The 27,021-nt window shown below is 36.1% G+C and overlaps 1 protein-coding gene across 2 annotated transcripts in view; it reads right to left on the minus strand.

Moving 5' to 3' along the window:
- Positions 1-1,884: 1,884 nt before the first annotated feature.
- The window catches only part of LOC132304565 (uncharacterized), a 48,507-nt gene continuing 23,370 nt past the window's right edge, over positions 1,885-27,021 (minus strand). Inside the window, exons 12-20 of one of the 2 annotated variants that reach the window (XM_059802322.1) lie at positions 22,958-23,622; positions 22,618-22,808; positions 22,194-22,488; positions 21,124-21,390; positions 20,076-20,185; positions 5,689-6,019; positions 2,634-3,044; positions 2,291-2,534; positions 1,885-2,209 (exon numbers count right to left, since the gene is read on the minus strand). In XM_059802322.1, coding sequence (XP_059658305.1) covers positions 2,184-2,209; positions 2,291-2,534; positions 2,634-3,044; positions 5,689-6,019; positions 20,076-20,185; positions 21,124-21,390; positions 22,194-22,488; positions 22,618-22,808; positions 22,958-23,622 — 2,540 coding nt within the window. In that variant the 3' untranslated portion in view covers positions 1,885-2,183. Of the gene's footprint in view, positions 2,210-2,290; positions 2,535-2,633; positions 3,045-5,688; positions 6,031-20,075; positions 20,186-21,123; positions 21,391-22,193; positions 22,489-22,617; positions 22,809-22,957; positions 23,623-27,021 lie in introns of those variants that run through there. The other variant, XM_059802323.1, reaches the window with a different exon arrangement.

Raw genomic sequence — 27,021 nt, forward strand, 5'->3', positions numbered from 1 at the left:
GTAATATGATGCATATCAGCACATTCATAAACTTGTCAAACACTAATTTAAGTGCAACACTAATATCTTGATATATACACATTTATAACAAGTTCCAACATCTGGCACCACTTATATGAACCTATCATTCAAATTAAATACCAATATGGGGTCAAGTGTACCCTAAAAAAATAATAAATAAAAAATCAATGAAATTAAATGTTATGATCCACATATTACTATAACCAAATTTGATATTCCAAATCAATTTCAATGCAATAGTAGAGATATCTAATAAAAAATAATAAAAAAGCTCTTTCACAAACAAAATATAAAACAAAATTACTGTAACAGATTAGCCATTAACTATAAAACTCAAAAAATCAGATGTAAAATCTATTTTTTTCTCAATACCCCCATCCTAATTATCAAATACCTAAAACTTAGAACCAATTTTATATTATTAATACAATTATTATCAACACTTACAACATATAAATAAATTCATACTGTGTTAAATATGCACAAGGACAGACAAATAAAATATCAGCTTGCCTCCAAATTATGAAAATGCAGAAGAACAAACAAACCAAATCTCGGGTTGCCTCCAAACAAGGTAAACCAAGCTTCAAATTCTAGTGTTACAGGATTTCGTGCTCATCAGGACAAATTACCAAGGCTGTTACCAAATGTTACCCCTGACTTGCTGCCAAATAAGATAAAGTTTGGTTTATCATTTCAAATAAAATTACAAATTTTTATAAATCACAACCTATGTATAATGACCGGAAACTTTACTTCTCGCCGGAATGTATTGTGCTTCTTAAGAGTAGGTCCCCTTTTGTTTGTTTGAAGCTCATTAATCACCGACTATAACATTACCGAAATGTTGTACACTTTAAATCGGACCTTCTTTGAAGAGTAACGTTGTTTTGCTTCTTTGAAAAGGTTGCCAAAAAATCTTACTTGCTCTGCTTCTTTTGCGGGTTTGGATTTGTTATTCTTTGGCCAGAATGTTGCTCAACAATGCCGGAATCTTGATCACCAATACGGGTATCAATTTCCTCTAGTTTCGAACTAAGAGAGAGACCTGAATATGAGAGGGAGATCTGAAATTTAATTTGAGGAATCAGATATATAGAAGACTTTTGGGGTAAAGGATTTTTCAATCTTAGGGAAAAAATTGAAAATTCCATTTTTCTGAACTTTGGTTTAATTTTCTTGTACAAATAACAGATACGGATGCATATATACAATCAAGTAAATACCTTTTTTTACACAACATGCCATGTTAGCATTTTACCCCTTCATGGACAGCCTCCAGTGAGAGGTGCCAAGGAGAACTTCTTCCTTGGTTAACCAAACACTTTGCTATGCATACTGATTTTGATGAATTATTGATTAGATTACACTCACCCCTACTCAAGTTAAGTCTAATTACACAGTAATCAAGGTCTTAATTACAGTGACCTCCCTTATTAACATTGATTTACTTATGTTTAACAAAAAAAAAAAAACAGAGGAAAGCATGCAAGCTTATGAAATGTCATATTTGCCTGCGTTTTTAATTCATTTTTAATATAGATAGATATTATTAAATGAACATAACCCACAAGAAACAAAAATGAGAGCCACCTACCGCTTACGCCCCACCATGACCACCTCCTTCCCCCACGGCCACCGCCCATTGCCACTCCACAACCATCTTTCTCCTCTCTCTCTTCTTCCCTCCCATTTTCGCTCTCTTCTCCACCTCCTACACCCGCCAACCCAAAGTCCCCACCATCATGAAATCCCGTCTACCAAATCCTCCCTCAGTGTGCAGACTGTCTAAAAGGATTTAATCACTTCAAAGAAACCATGTATTCAACTTCCTGAACATTGTTACAAGTGCAGCTAAAAACATCTGTTAATAGTCCCTCCACTATTGATTGTATTCTATACTGATTTAACAACAATAAGATAATTTTCACAATGTTAAATACATTATAAAGTACAGGTACAATCACTATGTTATATACATTATAAATTACATGGACAATAAAGAAACATGACAAAAATAAAATAAAATAAAATAATAAAAATAAAAAGGAAGGTAAAAATTGTCTACTTTTAACTCTGTATAAGCTATTTTGATCTGTAGTATCATTCATCAGCCGGTCAGCTCCTCGACGGGAATCAACATTTTCTATCTTTGAAACTATTCATCGCCTATTGGTCTTCTCCTTGCCTAATAAAGAACTCTCCAATTGTTACAAATGCATATCATGGAATTTAGCATCTAAAAACATGAAATGAGAACACAACTCACCAAATATATTTGATGATTTCAAAGGAAATCGAATCGCCGATCGCTTCACGTTTAGCTCTCTAAGTTGCCTGCTTTTACCTTGTTTTTCTATTTTTCCGAGACCACTGCTACTTTCTCCAGCTAAAAAATCAATTCCTTTCTTCAACTTTTCATGATATACAGCTGGTGGTGCAAGCCTCAACTGAGGCATGTTCTCTTTTTGGATCGATCTCTGGTCTTTCTGAAGATTAATCAAGATCTCAAACTGTGACACCCAAGTGCATATCCAGTTAGATATACATAGAAAAAAAAAAGATGTAAAATGAAGGATAAGAAAAATGAAATAACTTAATTGTTGTCTTACCCTCGAAGTTTCCTTAAAACCGTACAAATTCTCAAATGCATCACTTTCATATGGGTGTGGAGCACTAGTCCCCTGAGTTTGTTGCGGTCTTGACCAAGACTTGCTCGTCAATCCATTCTCTGCGAGAATTGTCTTACTTCTAGACTTCTGTCCCTTCTTCATAGGCATACAAATGGGACATCCAGGTGAGGCGCCTCTATGTGATGCCTCGTTCTCCTGAATTTCACACTGGACATGGGTTGCATGACCACAACTGAAAACTCGAATGGTAGAGCTAGAGGAATTTTTAGAGAGAAGGCAATTACATATGCAACATAGAAGATTCCTAGGGGCATACCCATGAGAAGCCCCCTTCTTGAGTAAGCTCATGGTATAAAATGTATCATCCTCAATCAAGGATTTGGCGGTATCCTGATATGACAACGGGAAATAGTTGTTACGAAAATAATTGAATTTGGCTAACAATATACAAGTACACTTGGGTGAGTTCCCATAAGAACTTTTTATATTTAAGACATCAACACAGTCACTCAGATATTACTGAAAATTAGTTATTAACGCAACAGAACTAAGGTATACAAGTCATAGATTACACTTAATATTGGTATATAGTTATGTTCCGTGAAGTCAAAAATATACATCCAATAGAATGGTCTCACTGTATTCTACTATACACATATATAGAATTGCTGAGTAAAGAATTGCAACTTCTTTATTTATAGCAGATACAATAAATGTAGCTCCCAGAGATTCTCATCTAGCATCCTTTTAAACATATATACAGTTAACATATACAAAGTTGATAAGTTAGGATGAAGAATAAAAAATTCTTAAACGTGAGCAATGTTTGCCATAATGATCCTATTTAAATCAACCACCTAAAAAGAATTGTATTTTAAGGTTATATTAGCTGCCAAGAAAAGAGGGCACCTGTCCTTCATTCTTTTTTTCTCCCATGTCACTACTTTTTGTCCTCAGCTTCACTAATGCATACTATCACACAAGACTTAGTGTGTGTTTTATTTTTGGGCAAATCACGCTCACCTTCTCAGAGGTTTGACAAAATTTTGATACCCTTAAACCTTCTAACAGTTATTTCCCATGAGAAGTGCATGGGTGTAATATATACATACATCTGTAAGCTTGAAAGAGTTAAAAGTAATATACCCAGAACAATAATGGTAGAGAGAGACCTATAAAAAATAAAATACACAAATAAAAGGAAAACAAACAAACAAACAAAGGTAGAGAGAGACAACTACTTGGTTGAGAATAGAAGTATATACCCAGAAGTGGGTATATTGGTTGAGAACATATAGACATATAAGTATGTAGATAAATAATATATGTGGAAGAAATTAAGAAGATTGGTGAATCAAAGATATTGCGAGAGAAGATAAAAAGAGATGGGGTGAAATTTCTCTCTAGACAACTTTCCTCTCACTAAATTTATAGCTCGAGTATAATCTCAGGTTGATTTCTTCTCCGATCATGTTCTGCCATTGTTCACTCTGTCTTAACTGAAGAATAAGAAGAATATAATAAGGAGATTGAGTGAGCAGTTTGAGAAAGATCGTATTGAGTCTCTCTCTCTAGATATATGGTTTTAATTGAGTGTTTCTGTTCGATTTCTTCTCTGATTATGTATTTATTTTGTCCACGTAAACCATGGGCCAAGAGTGAACCAAAAGATTATCCAAATTGCTTTCGTTCTGAGTTGAAGATGTTTGGCTAGTAACAATTAATGTTTGCAGCAGAAGTGACTAATGGTGGTGGAGAATGGTGAAAATATTGGATAGGTCTAGGGTCTTGAAGATTGGTATGTGCATATATATACGTGTAGATGTTCTGTGGTTCACTATGTGTGTATGTAAATAGTAGGATAATATAAATGAGTCGTTCTACTTATCAAAATATATATATATATATATATAAATGAGTCGTTCAAAAAGTTAGAGACAAATGATATAACCAAGAAAATTTGGTCTTTTGCATGGGATTTTAATCCTTTTATGTTTCATCGACTTGTCAATGAAAAAAATTAAAAAATAATACAACAAAGCGAGGACAAACAAGTAATTACATCACTCCCATTAACACCGTTCACCTGACATCTTTGACAGAGGAGGTTACTTTAATTCTGCAAACTGAATGGGATGTCTGCGTAATTTTGCCAAACCTCAAGAGAGGTCTGAGTAACTTTGCCAAACCTCAAGGTGTTAGTGTAATTTGCCCTTTATTTTTTCACTTCCTCTGTTCTTTTTTCCTTACTCACGGATCATTCGACAAAACTTGGTCAAGATACGATTAGGTTCCATGATGTATAATAGTATTATTTGTTGATGATATTGCTTTGATTGATGAAACTAAAACAGATTAAATTATAAATCTTGATAGAAACACTTGAATCAAGAGGGTTTAGGATAACTTGGATAATGTGAAGATTGAGGGCCAGGAGACACTAAAAAATAAATAGTTTCTTTGTCTAGACTCGATTATTTATAAAGATGGATAAAAATGGAGATGATGTTGCAGATAGAATGGAAGTTGGATAGTCAAATGGAGGGTCTAGCATATTGTGTGATAGACATCACCACCCCAAACAAAGCATTCTCCCAACTAGTCGGAGTCAACTATATGAATTCTATTTTTGCATTCCATCTGTATCATGTGATAAATGTGTGCGTCTATAAATATATATATATATATATATATAGTAAAAGGTAAATTTTGTGTGGCTAAGAAATATATTGATAAAGAGCATAGCCAAAATGCAAATGCTGAAATGGATGTGTGGTAAGATAAGAACGGAAAAAAGAGAAATGAATACATTCTTGAGATGCTGGGCATAACATTAATTAGAGATAAAATGAGAGAAAAACGATTAAGATGAAAACGCAAATGCATTTAGACCTAGACAAAAGTGCATTATAAGCTATACCACACGCTTATTTATGATTATGTGAATCACACTGCATAACTGATAGACGCAAAACGTGACAGTGAAATAAATACCAAAGTGACCAAAAAGAAGTAAAGTAGATAGCAGACGTACCAGAATTCTTCTCTCAAAACCATACATTCCAAGCATGCCCATGATGGTAACTTTAAAATCACCAAATTCCTGGCTGCCATTTTCATAAAGGAGTTTTGACATTATAGTTGGAAGGGGAACGTATCCAATCATTCCCTCAACAATCTCTTTGATGAACTGAGAAAACAATTTCCTTAAAATATGAGCACCTTGGTGGGACTTTGAGAGTTTCCACTTAATTATACGTGCCCCTTCATATTCCCTCCTACCTAATGATTCATTTAGCATTCGGAAGTGATTTTCTCCTTCAGATATTTTATTATTATATGAATCCAACAAAGGCTCACAAAACCTGCATTAAAACTGATACAACTATTAGCATTGGGTTAAATAATAAAAGGAAAAAAATAGCAGGCAATCTATGTGTGTATGCATGTATTTACGTGCCATTCTATGTACTGATGCACGTCAGGACCACATAAGTTTCTACTTATCAAAGATAAATAAATTTCTGACAAGATTTGGTCCCTTATGACGGCTAAAGTTATAGGAAAAGAATACATATAACAGAAGAACAAGTGCGACTACATATGTTTGCCTAGACTAAACTTTCACCCGGTAATGGAAACCCCCAGAGTTGTGCATGATACCATTTTTTTCCTTTCCTTCTGTTAGGTCAATAGGACGTATGATGACTGTTGGAAAATTTCGTGAATCAAAACTAGAGTCTGTAATTTATTTTGATTTAACTAGATTTTAGAAGTTCGTCTCATGGTAGTGGTGTTGGCCATGGTTGAATATGGAAATTCAAGCTTCAACCAGGATAAAAACGTATTTTTCTACACCATGGCACAAAGGTAATTTGACACTCCAATGCAGTCACCCAAATTAGGGTGTTTTTTGGAAAATCCTATTTGATATGCCTGTAAAGTGGTTTTGGAAACTGCCTATTCAAAAATTTCTAAGCACAAATTTGCAGGTTTGATCGTGGGTCTCTTGAGTTGTGTTAACCAATCAAATATAGTTCAAGATTTCAGTCTCCTTTTCTATCTTTCTTTCTTCTTTTTTTTCCAAAAAAAAAAAAAAAAAAAAAAAAAAACACAACTGAATTCTCCCACTATCTTCATATTGCTATTTTACCTATAAATATACTATTAAAGGACACATTACATACACAGAAAATAGAAAGAATATGCAGAGAGCATATAGATTTTTTTTTTTTTTTTTTTTTTTTTTTTTTTTTTTTTTTTTTTGACAAGTAATAATTAAAGAAAAAAGGCGTTTCAAGAGGGGAACGCGTCCCTTATACAAAAGTGGAACCGGGGTCTAAGGCCCCAAAGAATCCAAAAAAATGATTAAATCATCGGAAGAGGAACAAGACTTCCTCTTCACGTAACTAAAAAGAGAGCGGATGATGTGAAGTTTCAGCGTCGCCGTGGACGACTCTTTCCCTTCGAACATTCTACTATTCCTCTCCTTCTATATGCACCACCAAACACAATGTAGTACAATTTTCCATTAAACGCGGACACCACTTCTCACTCGGCATCCTCTCCAAGCATGAATTAAATCCTTAGAATAGCGACGCATAACCCAACGCATACCAAACAGACCAAAAATAAGATTCCAACAATCGCTCGCCATAGGACAATGCATAAAAATATGATCAACTGACTCACCATCTTGTTTGCATAGGCAACACCAGTTAACAAAACAGTTACCCATTTTCCTTAAATTATCAATCGTCAGGATCTTACCCCATACAGCGGTCCATACAAAAAATGCCACCCTTGTTGGAGCCATAGAACGCCAGATAGTCTTTCACGGAAAATCAACAATATCAAAATTAGATAGACATAAAAATAAGGAACGAACTTCGAAGCGACCATGGCCAGAGGGACTCCATAACAAATCGTCACTACCTCTGCCATCTGCCTCATGTCGATACATCAAATCCAAAAAAAACACATACCTCGTCCAACTCACAATCCTGAAAAGAACGTCGAAAGTGCACATCACACGTAATCCCACTATTATCAAGCTGATAACAGTCAGCTATGTAGGCATGTCTATCAATTGCAATACTGTATAATCTGGGAAATAAACTAGATAAAAGCTGGTCTCCACACCAAAGATCCTCCCAAAAATGAACACATCTGCCATTACGAACTTTAAATCTTATATGAGAAGAGAAAGCATCCCATCCCTTCCGAATGGATTTCCATGCCTCTACTCCTCTCATGTGAGAAACCGGTCAGGTAGACCAACCATCACTCTCTTCCCCATACTGACAGGAGACAAGCCTTTGCCAAGGACGATGTCTTTCCCTTCTGTACCGCCACAACCATTTACCCAGAAGAGCTTGATTAAAGGGAATCAATCTTCTGATACCAAGACCACCCATCTTCACGGGCTTACAAACTTGTTCCCATTTGACAAGGTGATACTTAAACTCTTCGCCCCTTCCGCCCCAAAGGAAATCCCTTTGAATTTTTTCAATCCTAACAACAACAGAGCATGGAATTTGGAACATAGATAAAAAATATGTGGGAAGGTTCGATAAAGTGCTCTTAATAAGTGTTACTTTGCCCCCACTTAGACAAGTATTGCTTCTTCATCCTGCCAATCTCTTCGCATGCCTATCAATCACAGGATCCCAGCTCCCCACTATTCTAGAGGAGACCCCTAGAGGCAAACCCAAATACGGAATGGGAAAAGAACTCACCCTACACCCAAGGAATTTTCTTTTAAAAATGAATAGATTTAATCTTTTTGATTTGTTTTAGCAATTGAGATTAAATGTTTAGCATGAACTGTATTTGGAGAATGCTTACTTGACTGTGAAATTAAATATTAGCATGTTTAAGATTCAATTTGTGTGGGATACATGATGTAGGAAGCTTAAATAAATTATAAGTCATTCCTATTTTGTGATAGCATGATATTATGTTATTATGTTTATTCTAAATTATTTAATGTATTACTTTATTTTTTACATCAATTATTGGATTGTATGGATGTAATGCACCAATATGGGATGGTGACATTTTAGGAACGGATTAACTAAAAAAGGTTAAGACCTATTTATAAGGGAACTGACTAACTAGAAAGTTAAGTCCTACTTATCTTCATGTCGGGCCATTAAATTAATTGGATGACATACTGGATTTTATTTTATGCCTTAGACAAGATGGATTTTACAAATATGATTATGTGCCATGATATGAGCTTGAGTCTCAGGATCAGTGGTTAGGGTGCGTATATTGCTAAGGATGTGTAGTTAGATATAGTGTAGTTGTGCGCCCTGGTAGGCCTAGGTACTCATGCCCATTATATGTGCGTTTTGCATGTTGCCTACTATTTAGGTTAAGGCAATCCTATAGTCTAGCGAGGTTTCTTTAGTGTGTATATATATATTTATGAACTATGTAGTTATTGCATAAGTTAGTTATAGATGTGTAATTTCTCCGCTCTCTGTTTGGGTTGTCGTAGAAAGAATTTGTTCTTGGACCTAACCCACTATTATTTTTCAGGTGTTTGTCAGTTTCAGACATAGAGCTTGTTCGTGCTGAGCAGAGACAGTCCACATCATTCTTCCGATTCTACGTAGGATTTTCTTTATGTTTTAGTTTTTGGATTTATTTCTTTTATTCATTATTATTAGGTGTCCACATTATGGATTCCCGAGTTGTAACGGTATCAATGGATTGGATTTTTATATTGGAGGATTTTATGAAATTGTCTTATGGAGGATTATTTTATTTAAGGATTTATTATTTTAGTTTCTTTCAGCTTTTATTCTTTATTCTTAAATCATTTTGTATTCTATGCTTATTAAATACTTACTTGTTTGATATCTCTCTGGTTTGGGCTTGGGCCTAATTAACCCATGTCTCGGAGTTGAGGGGTATCACAAAACCTTAAAAACCGCCACCAATTAAGAAAATAATAATTAGAAAAAGAGATAAGAGATATGAGATATGTAGCCTTGTGCCTCCTTTTATAGAAAAATCAACTTCTAATAAGGGTTGGACAGGCTTTTAGGTCTTCTGGGGTTATTTGGGTCCATTTAGGATGAAAGATGACTTAATTAAGACAAATTCCGCATTTGAAAAGTCTAACTAAATAGGAAGGGCTCGAGCTTAAAATATATGGCTTGAGCTTTTTGGCTTGGGCTCGAGCCTCATGAGATAATGCTCGAGCAGGACTTCAACACTTAGTCAATTTTCTCTAAATAATTTTCAAAGAATCTTTTTCATCAATACTTAGAATATTTTGGGGATGAATCTTCATGGTACTTGATCACTATTTCATTGTGCTCAATCACTGTTTCCTGAGGCTCCAACCTTGGGGTCTTGGGCTCGAGCCTTTTGGCAAAGGCTCGAGATCCGGCAACTTTGGATTCCCCGAAGCGACTTTTGGCATTCCAAGGCAATATTGGCTCGATCACTTTTGCAATGGCTTAAGCACCATGAGTTTGGGCTTGAGCCTTAAGATCTAGGCTCAAGTTTTGAGTTTTGAGTTAAACTTATTCGAGTTTCCTTTGACGTCACGAAGAGTGTTTTAATGAGTAAAGATTGAATCTTTGAATGAAATTACCTCAATCAAGGTACCGATAATGTCACTAGACCTTTTTAACGTATCAAAATTGAATCTTTGAAAGAAAATGAGAGTTTGCGTTTAACTTATTCGAGTTCCTTATGAAGTCGCGAAGAGTGTTTTAATGAGTAAAGATTGAATCTTTGAATGAAAATACCTTAATCAAGGTACCTATTATGTCACTAAACCTTTTTAATATATAAAAATTGAATCTTTGAAAGAAAATGAGAGTTTTGAGTTAAACTTATTTGAGTTCCCTCTGACATCCCATAGAATATTTTAATGAGTAAAGATTGAATTTTTGAATGAAAATACCACAATCAAGGTACCTATTATGTCACTAGACCATTTTAATGTATAAAGATTAAATCTTTGAAAGAAAATGAGAGTTTTGAGTTAAACTTATTCGAGTTCCCTTCGACATCACGAAGAATGTTTTAATGAGTAAAGATTGCATCTTTGAATGAAATTACCTCAATCAAGACACCTATTATGTCACTAGACCTTTTTAATGTATAAAGATTGAATCTTTGAAATAAATTGAGAATTTTGAGTTAAACTTATTCGAGTTTCCTTTAACGTCCCGAAGAGTGTTTTAATGAGTAAAGATTGAATCTTTGAATGAAAATACCTCAATCAAGGTACTTATTATATCACTTGACCATTTTAATGTATAAAGATTAAATATTTGAAAGAAAATGAGAATTTTGAGTTTAACTTATTCAAGTTCCCTTTGACGTCACGAAGAGTGTTTTAACGAATAAAGATTGAATCTTTGAACGAAATTATCTCAATCAAGGTAACTATTAGGTCACTAAACCTTTTTAATCAATAAAAATTAAATCTTTGAAAGAAAATGAGAGTTTTGAGTTTAACTTATTCGAGTTCCCTATAAAGTCGCGAAGAGTGTTTTAATGACTAAAGATTAAATCTTTGAATGAAAATACCTCAATCAAGGTACCTATTATGTCACTAGACCTTTTTAATGTATAAAGATTAAATCTTTGAAAGAAAATGAGAGTTTTGAGTTAAACTTATTTGAGTTCCCTTTGACGTCCCGAATAGTGTTTTAATGAGTAAAGATTGAATCTTTGAATGAAAATACCTCCATCAAGGTACCTATTATGTCACTAAACCATTTTAATGTATAAAGATTAAATCTTTGAAAGAAAATGAGAGTTTTGAGTTAAACTTATTTGAGTTCCCTTTGACGTCATGAAGAGTGTTTTAATGAGTAAAGATTGAATCTTTGAATGAAATTACCTCAATCAAGATACCTATTATGTCACTAGACCTTTTTAATGTATAAAGATTAAATCTTTAAAAGAAAATGGGAATTTTGAGTTTAACTTATTCGAGTTCCCTATGAAGTCGCGAAGAGTGTTTTAATGACTAAAGATTGAATCTTTGAATGAAAAAACCTCAATCAAGGTACCTATTATGTCACTAGACCTTTTTAATGTATAAAGATTGAATCTTTGAAAGAAAATAAGAGTTAATCTTATTCGAGTTCCCTTTGACGTCCCGAAGAGTGTTTTAATGAGTAAAGATTGAATTTTTGAATGAAAATACCTCTATCAATGTACTTATTATGTTACTAGACCATTTTAATGTATAAAGGTTAAATCTTTGAAAGAAAATGAGAGTTTTGAGCTAAACATTTTCGAGTTCCCTTTAAAGTCACGAAGAGTGTTTTAAAGAGTAAAAATTGAATCTTTGAATGAAATTACCTCAATCAGGGTATCTATTATGTCACTAGACTTTTTTAATGTATAAAGATTGAATCTTTGAAAGAAAATGATAGTTTTGAGTTTAACTTATTCGAGTTTCCTATGAAGTCGCAAAGAGTGTTTTAATGACTAAAGATTGCATCTTTGAATGAAAATACCTCAATCAAGGTACCTACTATGTCACTAGACCTTTTTAATATATAAAGATTGAATCTTTGAAAGAAAATAAGAGTTTTGAGTTAAACATATTCGAGTTCTCTTTGACGTCCTGAAAAGTGTTTTAATGAGTAAAGATTGAATCTTTGAATGAAAATTACTCAATCAACGTACCTATTATGTCACTAGACCATTTTATTGTATAAAGATTAAATCTTTAAAAAACAATGTGAGTTTTGAGTTAAACTTATTCGAGTTCCCTTTGACGTCACGAAGAGTGTTTTAATGAGCAAAGATTGAATCTTTGAATGAAATTGCTTCAATCAAGGTACCTATTATGTCACTAGACCTTTTTAATGTATAAAGATTGAATCTTAGAATGAAAATGAGAGTTTTGAGTTAAACTTATTCGAGTTCCCTATGAAGTCGCGAAGAGTGTTTTAATGACTAAAGATTGAATCTTTGAATGAAATACCTCAATCAAGGTACCTATTATGTCACTAGACCTTTTTAATGTAAAAGATTGAATCTTAGAATGAAAATGAGAGTTTTGAGTTAAACTTATTCGAGTACCTTTGACGTCTCGACGAGTGTTTTAATGAGTAAAGATTGAATCTTTGAATAAAAATACCTCAATCAAGGTACCTATTATGTTACTAGATCATTTTAATGTATAAAGATTAAATATTTGAAAGAAAATGAGAGTTTTGAGTTAAACTTATTCAAGTTCCCTTTGACGTCACAAAGAGTGTTTTAATGAGTAAAAATTGAATCTTTGAATGAAATTACCTCAATCAAGGTACCTATTGTTAAAACAATTGATCTAGAAATTGTTGGAGATAACCAAACCTTCTCAAGCACACTGATGTGAAACGAAATACAGAGTTTCAATGTTTTACAAGCATGATAAATCTTGTAAAACTTTAAGAAGCTACACTTACCCCCACATTACAAAGTGTCCATATTACTCTTGTATCAATTATCCATCATGCATGACAAAACAATTTCATGCTTCTTAAGTAAGTAAATCAACTAATAAATATATCATTCATATATAGTAGTGAGTAACAGAACTAGTTACCATTTCACTAATAGGTGACCATCACACATATCTATTAATTAATTATTAACAGTTCATCAAACTCAACATAATATCATATACACACATTTTTTACATAAATAAAATGCATGGAGTGAAGCATAAATTCAAATTTGAGACATACCCAAAATATAAAACGATGTACATAGTCACTGCAACCAGATTTTCTTATTGTAAAGTCACTTATGGATTAAATCTCACTTAACCTTTAAAATTCTGTCTCAACATAGAAATTTAATTAAAAATCAAATTCTAAAGATATTTGAAACGTCACTTACCCTTACACGCAAATTTGTAAAGAATATATATGCCGCCACAAATTTCCTTCTTACAAATAACACCTTAAGATTGTTCTAGACATAGTTGCCTCACTATCGCAGTGCAAAGAACTAGTACTCGCCTTAAGGTGTTATTAAGGTGTTTTTTGTGCGAAGTACTAGTACTCTAACTCAAAGCATGCAAATTGCAAAGCTTGAGAATGCTTGTGCAAAGTTACGAGACTATAAAAAAAAAAATTGAAAAGGAATGTCTCTTGGACTTCCAAGAAAAGGAAGTATAATATTGAAAAGGAATATCTCTTGGGCAGAACTAAATCAAGAATTTGCTTTCCTCCGACAAAAGCATTCTGGGAATCAGAAATAATCCCATCCATTAGTTCCCTCCTCCTAAAAGCAAGAACCTTAGCCATGAGCCTGTTGATACAATCCACTAAGCTGATAGGTCTGAAGTCTTTAAAGTTAGGATCGCCTCCCTTCTTAGGGATAAGGGCAATAAATGAGGCATTTAGCGACTTCTCAAAGGCGCCAGTAGAATGAAACTCCTGAAATGTACCCATCACCTCGTTTCTCACAACCGCCCAACTTTCCAATAGAAATCGCATAGTAAACCCATCAGGCCCTGGAGCTTTGTTCCCGTTACAAATTGATAAAGCCTTAAGAACTTCTTCTTCAGAAAAAGAAATCTCAAGCCCCTCTCTATCCATCTCGGAAATAGCCTCAAAATGAAGACCATCAAGTTTAGGTCGCCAAGCAAGCAGCTCAGTATAAAGCTTCTGATAAAAAGAAGCTATCCCATTTCGCACCTCTTCCTCCCGCCACAACTCAACACCTTCTACCCTAATACATCCTATGTGATTACTCCTTCTGTGAGCATTAGTAAATCCGTGAAAAAAATTTGTATTACGATCTCCCTCCTTTAACCAAAGAGCCCGGGATTTTTGTTGCCACGATATCTCCTCCATACAAGCAATCTCAGCAAGAACTGCCTGACAAGAAGCTCTTCTAGAAAGCAATAACTCCACATCTCCACCCGCCTTTTCAAGACGATCAATCTCATAAAAATCAGCAAGGACTATTCTTCCTCCGTTCAAGATTCCCGAAAACATCCTTATTCCACTTCTTAAGATCGAATTTAAGAGCCTTTAACATATAGCTAGACGAACCTGTAACATAAGCTCCCTCCCACCAAGACTGAACTTTCCCTTGGAAGTCCTCCACTCTCAGCCACATATTCTCAAATCGAAACGGGGACCTTCGAGAACACAAACCCGTGCAATCCAAAACCAGAGGAACATGATTTGATGTGACCCTTGCTAAAACTGCTTGAAGGACATCCGAGAATTTCTCTTCCCACTCCCCAAAAATCAAGTATTGATCCAACCTTGAAAAAGTGACTGGGTCCCTATCATTTGACCATGTACAGGCTGCACCTTCCATTGGAAGATCAATGGGAAGATGCTCGTCAATAAAGTTAGAAAACTGATCCATTTCAGAAGACCTCCTTCCTCCTGTGGATCTCTCTAATGGGAATCTAACAGAATTGAAATCCCCACCCAAACACCAAGGAAGAGACTACAGTGCTTGAACATGGCAAAGCTTCTCCCATAAAAAAGGTCGATCATTATCAACAACCGGTCAATAGACCCAAGTAAAGGCCCATCTGAAATTGTCCTCTTCCAACTTAAACTTGCAAGACACAGAAAATCTCTCCACCCACACATTCATCCTAGACAACCATCTACAATCCCACATAGCTAAAATTCCACCCGAAGTACCTATAGCATTCAAGGCCTCCCATTCCACAAACCTTCCTCCCCACAAACTCCTAACCTCCCCATCAAAAATGGATACCAACTTGGTTTCTTGCAAACAAACAACCTGGGCCCCCCACTTCCTTAAAGCTACCTTTACCACCCTCCTTTTATTCGAGTCGCTAAGACCACAAACATTCTAAGTAATAATTAATAACTTCATTAAAAACCAGATAAAATAATCTCCCCTCCTCCTTTCCTCAAACTCCTACTCCTAGTCCTTCCCCTCTCCCTCACCACCCCTCTCTTCCCTTCATAATTGACGTCAAAGATAAGATTCTTGATCTCCTGTGCCCCTTTCCAGGATGATAAAGGCCTCGTGTTCATAACCTCATTGGTCACTGCAACCTCTCTTCCGTCCACAATTGATTTAAGAATGGATAATGTCTGGTCATTATAACCCTCTGAAGAGACACCCAACAATTCACTAGTGACTCCTATATTTTCGACTACCCAATACTTTCCCATATCGGCAGCCATTCCAAGAGAGCCAGGTCGCATAACAGCCAATGGTTCTACATCAGAACAGTCATTCTCTAGCCAAAGGGCAAGCTCATTAGAGCAAACCTGTTGGATAGAACCCAAATCATCAAAAACCTCATCTTCAATATCTCTGCCATTCACAAACATCATATCCGAATCTGTAACAAAACCTCCCATTCCATTACACACGGGTCTGGCAGGCTCGATCTCCTTAGCCCCTACAAATGGCAAGCAATTAAGACCTGACAATGCTACAAGCAAACGGAGCTTTTTGAGCAGAGCCGAGGCCTCGTCATTTGATAACTTAAAATGGAAATCTTTTCCCACGTAGACCTTGACCCCCTTAGGCTTATCCTTAACTGCACATTCTGCTGGGTCAACATACCCGGAAATAATAGACCCATAGACAGCCTTCCCTTCCTCATTCAAACCATACACAACTTCAGGTATCGAAGGCAAAACTGATAATTCACGACTCTTCTCCTTTGCCAACTCAACATCACTCCTCAAGACCCCGCCAGAGAGAGTAGAAGAAGAAGATTAAGCGTAGAAAGGGTTCCTGAAAGGATGGCCTAAAGAAATACCTGGAGCATTATTTGGAGAGGTACAAACCCACTTTTGTTTATCATTACGAGACCACCTGTGATCGTGTCGACCCTTATGAAAGCCCCTAGTTGAACTGAAGCTTTTAGTAGATGGTATACCAGAATCAGACGGAAAAGACTCTGCAGGATGACAACACGTATTGTGTCGGAAAACCCTCTCATTTGCGTTCAAACCATCAGCGCTTAACTACATCCATCTTCTCTTCTCCTTCGAAGACCATACTCTATTAAAAGAGTTACTATTGAGACGACGTTGTGGATAAATGGCTGAAGAAGACAGCGGTTGTGGGCTGGGCTTATCATTTAAGAGAGAGATGGATAAGTGGTTACTGGCCCCAGGAAACAGACCTCTTAAACTCCTTAGTAAGTTGTGGCCCATAACGTGTTAACAGCCTGTCATCCTGCCCATTAACCATAGGCGTAACAAACCCAGAACTCAAAGCAGGCCCAAACTTAAGCCTATCTAAAGCCTTGGCTTGAGAGGCGCCTGTGATGCCACGTATCCTACTACGTGGTTAGTGGCTAATTGGACGATCGATTTGAAAGGCGTTCTTTAAGGGCGTTATGTGCACTGCTCAGACATTTGCCCCCACTCGCGTCCAGCGCGTGGAAATACACTTGCCTCTGTCCTTGGGAGCTAAGGTGGATCCACAACTTCCGGTGGTACCTTCCTTTGTTCGTTTCTTCAGGCTTGAAATAGGAACTCTCACCAGCACCTTAGTAGGACTTCGGCATAATTCTAGGTGAGATTTCCTCCATTAAATTGACCTTAAAGGCCACCCACTGATCTTCAACAAAGATAAACTCCGGTACCTTGCCTCCGATGGAGACGTAAAGAAGAACTCTCTCACTCCCCACCATATCATCTGCCTCCACACCTCTAAATCCTCCACATAAATCACCTATGGCTTTGAATAAATTCTGACACCGAGATGAAGAGGCAGACCGTGAATCGCCACCCTTCTAATTTCTCGATTTTTCACTACAGAGCAACCCACTGCAAAGTACCAAATGTCGTTAGCTAATGAAGCATCTCCCCATCTCTTCTTCCCAAAATCCAAAACCCGTAGTGCCTTCACCTCCGATGGTAGCCTGAACAAGAGGAGACCTTCAGGTAGGGATGAAACCTTCACCCCACACGAAACCTTCCAAGCCTTCGTCGCCCATGTCTCGATCCCCTCAATACATCCCACTTCTCGATCAAAACGGCCAACTAAACAAGATTTCAGAACTATTTCTCGATCCATTATACTTTGATGATCAACCCTAAAAACCTTTTCTTTGCCGATTGAACAGCTTTTGACCTTGCCATGGAGATTGAGGCGTGGAGTGTCGCAACATCAAGATACGACCGTAACATAACACGAAACCCTTCCAAAATCCAAAACCGGAACAGAAAAATCAACATAAGCCGGAGTAGGATACTCCGGCGACAGAAAAGGGAGGAGAGAGAAGAGAGAAAAGTCAAAATAGTCAACTCTTGGTATTTTTCCATAGAGAGCATATAGTTTTTGAAAACAACAGTGTATTCATAATTTTCTTCCCATTCATCAATTGCAGTAAACTTGGTGAGCATGTACATGAAATGTTGACAATATTGTTGCAGTGCTGAATTGAAAAGTTCGACACCAACAACCACCTATTGGTAAAAGGTTGTGCTAGATGATTACGCTTTTGAAATCAAATTACAGGTTGGGGAAGTAGATCCGTGAGGAGCAAACTCTATTGACAAGAGGATCGCGTGCCTCAAGACTCGAGCAAAGTGTTTGGTGGAGCAATTTGTGTCAAGAGTTAATCATGAGTTCTATGGTCTGGGAACTTTATCCTAGCTGTAAACTTCTTTCTCATAGTGGATTTCATTTGCTTAAACTAGGTCCCATGATTTTTTGTCTGTTCGGTTTTCAATGTAAAAATCTGTGTCCATCTTTTATGCTTTACTGCTTTAGGGTACCATTACATGATTGATTATCATGATAATTTGAATAGCTTTTGATAATTAGTTACAATTTGAATTTAAGTATTTTTGTTTAAATTATATATTAGTTAAATCAGTCAACAACACCTATTCAAACCCCCTCTAGGTTTAGTTGATGGACCTTGAGCCACTCTACTTCAGCATCAAGGGTCTCGGTTCTTTCAACTATCAATTGGTACAAAAGCAGGTTACTACTGAAAGCTTGCATGAGAACTTTTCTTAAATCTATGGATGAAAAAGTCATTAGCTATTGAGATTAATTTGACTCACCCTACTAGGAATGCAGTTCCAAAGTCAAGTGTGGATTGGACTAAAGAACTTGCTGAGGCTAATTACAATTCTAGAGCATTAAATGCCATCTTTAATGCAGTTAATCCGACAGAGTTCGGTAGAATTGTTAATTGTTCTTCTGCTAAGGACGCTTAAGAAATCTTAAAGAAAGTACATGAAGGTACAAAGTACAAACCCTGTTTAAATCTCTAAAATTCAAATGTTAACCACTAAGAACAATCTTAAGATGGAAGAGAACAAAACTTTCGATGAATTTTATAATAGGATTAATGATATTGTGAATAGCAACTTTGTTTTAGGAGAGGCCATTCCCGAAAATAAAGCTGTAAGAAGGTGGGAGTGGGACAAGGGCTCTGTAACCCATCTAACTCCCCTTTTGCCCTCTCTCTATCTCAAACTTATATATGTATTCATATGTATATGATTACATACAAATATATATATATTTTTCCTAAGCATGTACATTTATATACACACACACATATAAATAGTAAATACAGCTCATACCTGCACCTCTTAAACTGCATTCACCGCTCATAAGAATTTATTTATGAAACCCTTTCATCTTAGTATTGATTACTGAGATATTGTAAAGTTGTTTCTTAGTAATGGTTTCCCATTAATCATTGAAAATAACAGAACTATGAGAAATGTTTAATTCCAGTTGCTCCATATTTTATATCATTTTTAGAAAGATTAGAAGTTTAAATAGGCCAATGCAGAAGTCGACATCAATTAAAGAGGCCATTCAACACTCGAGATGAGAGAAAATAACAATTAAATAGAAAAGAATAAATGGATAGTGTTCGGACTTGAGAAAATTTGGTTGCAATGACTTCTAGATTCTTTCCTTCTGGACAAAGACAGCCACTGGATGGCTATGCTTTAGTAAATTACCACCATTCACTTCAGCATTTCAGTATAGAAATGCAAAACAATATATATTAAGCATTTTGACTTCTTTCACAACCAACACCATCATACTAGTACTGTATCTCATTCAGCAAACACCAAAATCACTTCAGAAAAAATTCAAAGGGTCACGGTGGTAGGAGAAGCAATATGGACTACCCAAAATAAAGTACCCTTGCAAGCGAACTATCCAAAGGTCAAAGTTACTGACAGAAATTCAAATAAATGAATGCAAAACTTCCGGTCAGTATCATATATGACTCAATTTCGTGTCCAAGGAATTCAGACAACATGCTTTCACGGAAGATTCTATAATGGCAAAAAGACCATTTCTTTTTCCCTGGAAAAAGACCATTTCCAGGACTACCATTTTAAGTTCAACGAATCTGAACAGTGGACTCTTGGACCAGCAGTGGTAGCACATAAAAAGAAAGAATAATGGCAATGAGTTTTCGAGTGTTCGACTTACGAATCAAGCAACCGAAACCAGAGGGATTCTGACTCCTCAGGATCCAATCGGGGGGTATTCCGCTGACACATTCCAATACAGGCATGCAATATATCACGCACTTCACTCACCTGTAGAAGAAATAGCACAAATATAAAAAAAATTACAAGAAACATCTTTTCCAATACAAAGGGGGGAGTGAAGAGGTAGAGCTGCAAATGAACCGAGTTGTTCATGAAGAGCTCGGGCTCGGCTCTTTAAAACCTTGGCTCGGGCTCGTTCGTTAAGTAAACGAGCCAAGCTCGTGCTCATTTTTTAGGCTCGTTTAGTAAACGAGCTGAGCTTGAATAATGTTAAGCTCGGCTCGTGAACAAGCTCGTTTACATAAAACATTATAATATTTATATTATAGATTTAAAAGCCTAGCCCATTTATACAAGTTTGGCCCAAGTTCATATATATCTTTCATTGGCCCTATTAATAATTTAGTATTTGGAAGCCCATTTAATTCAGTAGCCCATTAGCCCAAGTCAAGGTTTCTTCTCAGTATTCAGATTAATTGATTAACATGTTAAAGAGTTAGTAAAAAATCCTAAAGCAAAGCCGCAAGTACCCAACAATCCCACTGGCCACTGCAACGACAATCCTTCAACTCCCACCGTCCTTTGACTCCCACAGTGCTTCGACTCCACCAGCGACAAAAATACCAGTTCATTTGCTCTCTCTCTCTCTCTCTTTCTAGCCTGATATTCCCTCTCTCTCTCTCTCATAATATTGTTGATGAATTGGTGATTGATGGTTGGAATTTGAAGTTAGCGAAGGAGATGTTGAAGATTAGAGAAAATCAATCAGTGAACTTGAAGTCAATTTGAAAGAGATGGCGTGGATTCTGTCTCCTAAAACGGATTGATCTCAATTCCATTTGATATATATATATATATATGTATGTATACATGAGCTCGAGCCGAACCCGAGTGCCTCTCTGATCTAGGCAAGCCGAGCCCGAACAACTTAAGGCTCGGCTCGGTTCGTTTGCAGCCCTAGTAAGAGGAGGGACATCTCTACAAACCTCTCTCTTTAAAATGGTGCTGAAATGCTCCATACCAGCATCACAAACTACATTTCCCACAGCAGTATCAAGCACGACGAATTTATCATTGAGGCCAGAAAGAGTAAGTACAAGAGCACTTCCAACATCACCAACCCTTTCCAATAAGAATGCTGCGGCATCAATGATCCCATATTCCTGGCACAAACGCAAACAGTGTTCCACCCTGTAGCTTTCAAAAGTCTCCAAGAATTTGAGAACTGAATTGCGCTCATGTTTACATAACAGCTGCAAAAGTAAAATGCAAAAAATTAAAATTAAAATCTGAGTGCGATCTCAAGTGAATAAGTGCTTCTGGATGGTTTTGCAATCATGATGTAGTAGTTAAGGTTAAAAACAGGGGGACCATAAACTATCCATGCTTTATTAGGTCAAGAAACAGCACGAACATTGATATGATCACCACCAAAGAGAGAGGCTGCTGAGATGATTAAGTGACAAGAATATATTAGGAATAGAGCATCCAAAAGAAGGTTGAGATAACATTGGTTGGAAAGAGCAACAAAGACCAGTTAATGATCCAATGAAAAACATAATGGTCAATGTTGATAATTCTACAAAGACAAAGAAGTGGGGTAAAATGAGGTCCCACTCAGACAAGTGATTAAAGCCTCTACAATGTCCAGACTCATCTTGGACCTAATTTCTTACAATTAAATCCCGCTCTCTGGGTTCTAAAAAAGATTGGGAAAAAATGCTATAGGAAAAGCAAGACTAATTTAGCAAGTAGGACAAAAGAATGGAACCCCTATTACAAAAGCAAGACTAAAAGGGAGTAATTTGAAGTTACACCCTTAATTACAGGAATGGTCCTCAAATGAGCAGAACAAAGAAACAAAATTCAAATTGAAGGGATAAAACATTGTTGAGGAGAGACAATAGCTAAAATTTAACCCAAAAATAAAGGAAATTATATAATCAAATAAAGAAAAACAAATACCATGTGACATTAGTGAACAAGCAGAACAAAGTTACACACACTGCCCACCATTCAATTGATAATAATATAAACAATTTGCAGAAATGTTTACCTCAAGATAAAGCTCTGTCATTTCATCAGTTAAATGAACAGGATTATTGTGAAGTATCTTCGGGAAATCAGATATCCTTCTAAAGTAAGCCTCAACTCTATCTGACCATCTTCCACCGGGAAAATAAACAATATGATCTTTTTTTAAGCATGAAAAGTTGAGAATGCCAGATAAATGAACCTCAACAACTGTCTTTAGATACAGAAAAAGGCTTTTTGGGTGAGAATGTAGTTCAGAAAAAATTTGTTGATTTTCTCCAGCAAAATGGTCAATAATCAAAAAGAATGCTCCCTCTCTGCAAATGATCAGAAAACATAAATTTCTTTAGAAAGAAGTAAGATTCAAATAAATAAATAAATTCCTACACAAAATTCAACATGTGAAACCAAGATCCATTATGGCACCATAATTATTCAAACATTACCTGCATAAGCAAACCAGATCTGGGATTTGAGAAATGACGGCTGATTGAAAAGCACCTAATTCAGGTTCATTCAGTAGTAGTAATGTATCATTGATGAAGGAAAACGCATGAACAGGTTCATCCACATCTTTCATATAGCTATCTAAAGCAGCAAGATACTGATGTCTGATGGCATGAATTAAGCCACAAACCTAAATATGAACACAATTTTAATGAATAAATAAATTAAATAAATGTGTGTGTGTGTGTAGAGAGAGAGAAAAAAAAATACAATGGTCCAAACACTAAACCATAGTCCTATGTTCCCTCAAGCATTGTATAAGACACATACTAAAGATACCTGATAAAATTGAGCTTTTTCACAAAGACGTAACACATAAGATGCATCCCAGTATCTTTCAGGAACTACTTCCAAAAGAGAAAGCACCTGCTTCTCTCTTCTTTTAGAAGTCTCAATATTCTGTCTTGGAACACTTGGTGGAAGATTAATCTCGGATGTGAAGTACTCAAAAATCTGACTCAGTATGTTGTTGGATATATTAGCTCTCTTACAGGAAACATTGTAGGCAATAAACTCAAATATATGACCTACATCATTCTTTGAAGGCCAATATTCCACTCCAATATTATCGCTGCTGGTAGACCAGTCCTTTAGGGAGTTGACTGTATCAAGAACATGAACAAGAGCATTTACTGTTCTTTGGACCAACAAGTTCAGACTTTCAGCTGTTGAACCATATTCTTTCTTATCCTCCACATTTGCATTGGGTGAATCATACAAAGAATGGTCAGATTTCAGTACTTCATCTTCTACAAATGCACATGTCAAAACATCTAAAGTAGCCTCAGTATCTAACTCTAAGAGATGATACAGGTTCAGGTATGCTCCTGCGGAGGATAAGCATGAAACCACCCATGAATTTGGGGAACTAGAATCCTCCAATAGAAACTGCACGAGCTCTATTCTAAGGGATGGCAACCGTGTAGGGGAAAGAGTTCCATGCCCTGCAAAATAGATGCTTTAATTCTCTGCCACTCTCTTAACCAGGAAAAAAAAAAGTAAAAAATTCTCTGCCACTCTCTCAATTCCATGATATTGAACTCCATCACATAGAGTCAAGATAAACGAGTCAAACAGCTTCAACCACACGTACAACAGAGAGATGCAAATTAGTTTTAAAAAACCAACATGCAAAACAAAACTTCTATAGTTTTATGATTCAGTGTCACATTTTTTATTTTTTATTTTTTATTTTTTGTGATGTATTTGTTTTGGTGGGGGAAGGAAATCCTTTGCTCTTTTTCTTCCACTTACTCTCCCTCTATTTGACAAGAGTCAAGAATACCATATGTATCAATAAAAAGACATTTTATAATGTTGTGCATAATCCAGAACCCTAGCTAAACTATTGCTTCTCAAACTCATATTATAAAGACAGGCAGGGTAGTTTTGAAAACATTAAGCGCCACAACAGAAGGACTTCGAGCTTAGTTGTCCTTTGGAGTTGAAGATAAAGAAAGAAAATCATAGAGAAAATTTGCAGGAGAAACAAAATTAAAGCCGTTATCAAACACAAATTGTTACAAAATGAATGATTAAAAAAGATGGAGATTAGTATAAGAGGATGAATTTTCTTTAACATTACCATCCGCGTCAAGTGAGCAGATAGTTTTTTTCTATTTCAGGTATTCATCAAGAAAACCCCTTGCTAGTTCAATTTGGTCACTAAAAGTCTTAGTAGGCTGATTACTGGAGAAGTGCCAAGCTGCAAAGAGGGCAACTTGCATGTAAGGATGTTCTTTCTAAGAGGGAGAATGAAGCAAAAATATTTATATGAATATACAACAGAAGCTTTAGGTGTTTTAAGTCTTTTAGAGACTATCATATACTAAGTTATGTTCTTGTAGTGTTAGTGAAATGTCTTGTATTGCCTTCACCTAGAAGCTTTAGGGTTATAAAAGGTAAGACATGCTGTCTTTGGAACTTGGCCTGTACTTCGACCCCAGTAATGGTTTTGAGGCATTGTGAACATTATTAAGTTTGAGGAATCAACCCCGCGAGACTTTTCGATTTATCTATCTCTGACCTGCGTTTCCTTTAAGAGGGCCAATATTTTGCTGCTGATCTGCCTCACAGTCAAGCTTTGGGAAGTTTTCAATCTAATTTTTGTTCCTTATATCTAAAGAAACACAAGATATTTGTTAAGGGTAGGACCATTGCCCAAGACTATGGTATGTCCGAGTATGCCGTGTCTCAATTAGACCATGAGGGGTTAAATAGGTCAGAGCAAGCTTTGATAATTTTATGTCAATTCCAATTTTACCCAATATTAATTAATTAATTAATTATGTTATGTGAATAATCATTTAATAAATTAAACCATCTAAACCAAAGAAGCGAATCAGAGACAGAAATTTAAGTGGAAAAGCCCAAAGAAAAAAATCAAGTGACATTGCAAGAAGCAAATAATTCACTATAATAGAGAGTACAATCCTAGGTCCAGACTCTTACCCCTAATAATCACCTATGTTGAATTACCTCTGATTAATGGTTCAAAGTCACGGGTTTGGACAAGGTCGTATCGGGCATACCATAACTGAATCGGGTGCCACAGTCCAGACTCTTACCCCTAATAATCACCTATGTTGAATTACCTCTGATTAATGGTTCAAAGTCACGGATTTGGACAAGGGGTCGGATCGGCATACCGTAACGGAATAGGGCGCCACAGTTGTGATTTTTCTTTAACCTCGCACTATGTTACCCGGACTCGGGTATGGGTGTCGGACACGGGTACGTGTCCAGAGGTCGGATCCATCTATGTATTAAATTATAGGACACGGGGACACAGAATAAAAGTTTCCAAAACTTAGACACAGGTACTTGGACACTTCATATAAATATAGAAGTATGAAGTAATTACAACTGGATTCAGCTTGGGCCGAAAGCCCCCAACATCATAGAGAAAACATTGCATAGGCACAAAGGCAGGACCACAAAAAAAGCCCAACCAACGTATTTGTGTATGGTCAGTGACGTAATTCACATATAATATTATAATGAGGTTTTTATTTTTATAATGATGATCCAGCCTATTTTGGTAAAAGCCCAGCCCAACGTATTTCTTTTTGGTAAAGTTGGCATTGGGCTTCATTAATAGCCCAAAAGACTGACCACCATGCATCAGCTGGCTGTCTTTTCTTTTTATTTGAGGAACCGAATGCACCAGCTTTCTTTCTTTTTTTGTCCTTTTCTTTTTGCTTCTTGGTAAAGTGGGTAATGGGGACCACTTGCAACAACTGTCTGGCCAAAGCTTTTCACATTGTTTCACGTGGGTTCAAGCAAAACTGTCAGCTATATATTTATCAGCTTTCTTTCTTTTTTTGTCCTTTTCTTTTTGGTAAAGGGGGTAATGGGGACCACTTGCAGCAGCTGTCTAGCCAAAGTTTCACATTGTTTCACGTGGGTTCAAGCAAAACTATCAGCTATATATTTATAAGAATAAAAAGTCAAGGCACGATAGACAAAAAAATGTCTCTTCTTTTCACAACTTCTCCTTCAACCTTTCGTAACCCTATTTTGAAATCGAAGACCAGAGAGCTTCATCCTATTTTCAAATCAAAGACTATCAGAGAGCTTCATCGCCAGCTAATCAGCCGTGTCCAATTCAAAAACAAAGTGTCCGACCCGTATCCCGTGTCCGTGTCCGTGGCGGCGTCGTGTCGTGTCGTGTCGTGTCGTGTCGACACAGACACCCTCACCTGAGCCGGAGAGTCCACGTAACACAGACCTCGCATATAAGCCCCGAAACACATTGATGTGCAAATTTCTAATACATAATCCAATAAATATGAGTTTTTATGAAATAGTTGATTTTTTGGCCTCTTTAAAAGTGTAAGGGCTGTTTTGGCCTATTTTTGTTCCCTTGGGATGCGCTCCCCCTTTTGAGCGCTTTTTATAAATTTCTTACTTATCAAAAAAAAAATATGAGTTTTTATGAATTTTGTTAAATTTATACATACATTTTTTTTGAGAAGTGAATTTTGTTAAATTTATAAAGATGATTTAATACAAGTAATGACATATATATGAATTTTAAGTCACGGTTCACAGTAAAGACTTGATAATTTAGACTTGTTACTAAATTACTGAGCACCAATAGACTTTAACACGAAATAAAAAAGAAATTACCACGTAAAACACAAGAAAACATTATACAACAACATAGTATCAATTGAGCAGGGGGGCTTAGAACAATACTTGGAGTAACATGGAGGAAACCAAAAAATAAAAAATTGAAAACACGCCTATGAAATCTCTTGCTTGGGCCTTTGTGGTGTATTTGATTGCTAAATCTCATTGATTTTGATGTTTGAGGTCTGAATTTAAGTTGTGAGTTTTAG

Source organism: Cornus florida, unplaced genomic scaffold (assembly GCF_030987335.1).
Source record: "Cornus florida cultivar Cherokee Brave unplaced genomic scaffold, ASM3098733v1 CherokeeBrave_3.0.0_Hap2_Chr04, whole genome shotgun sequence".
Lineage (NCBI taxonomy): Eukaryota > Viridiplantae > Streptophyta > Magnoliopsida > Cornales > Cornaceae > Cornus > Cornus florida.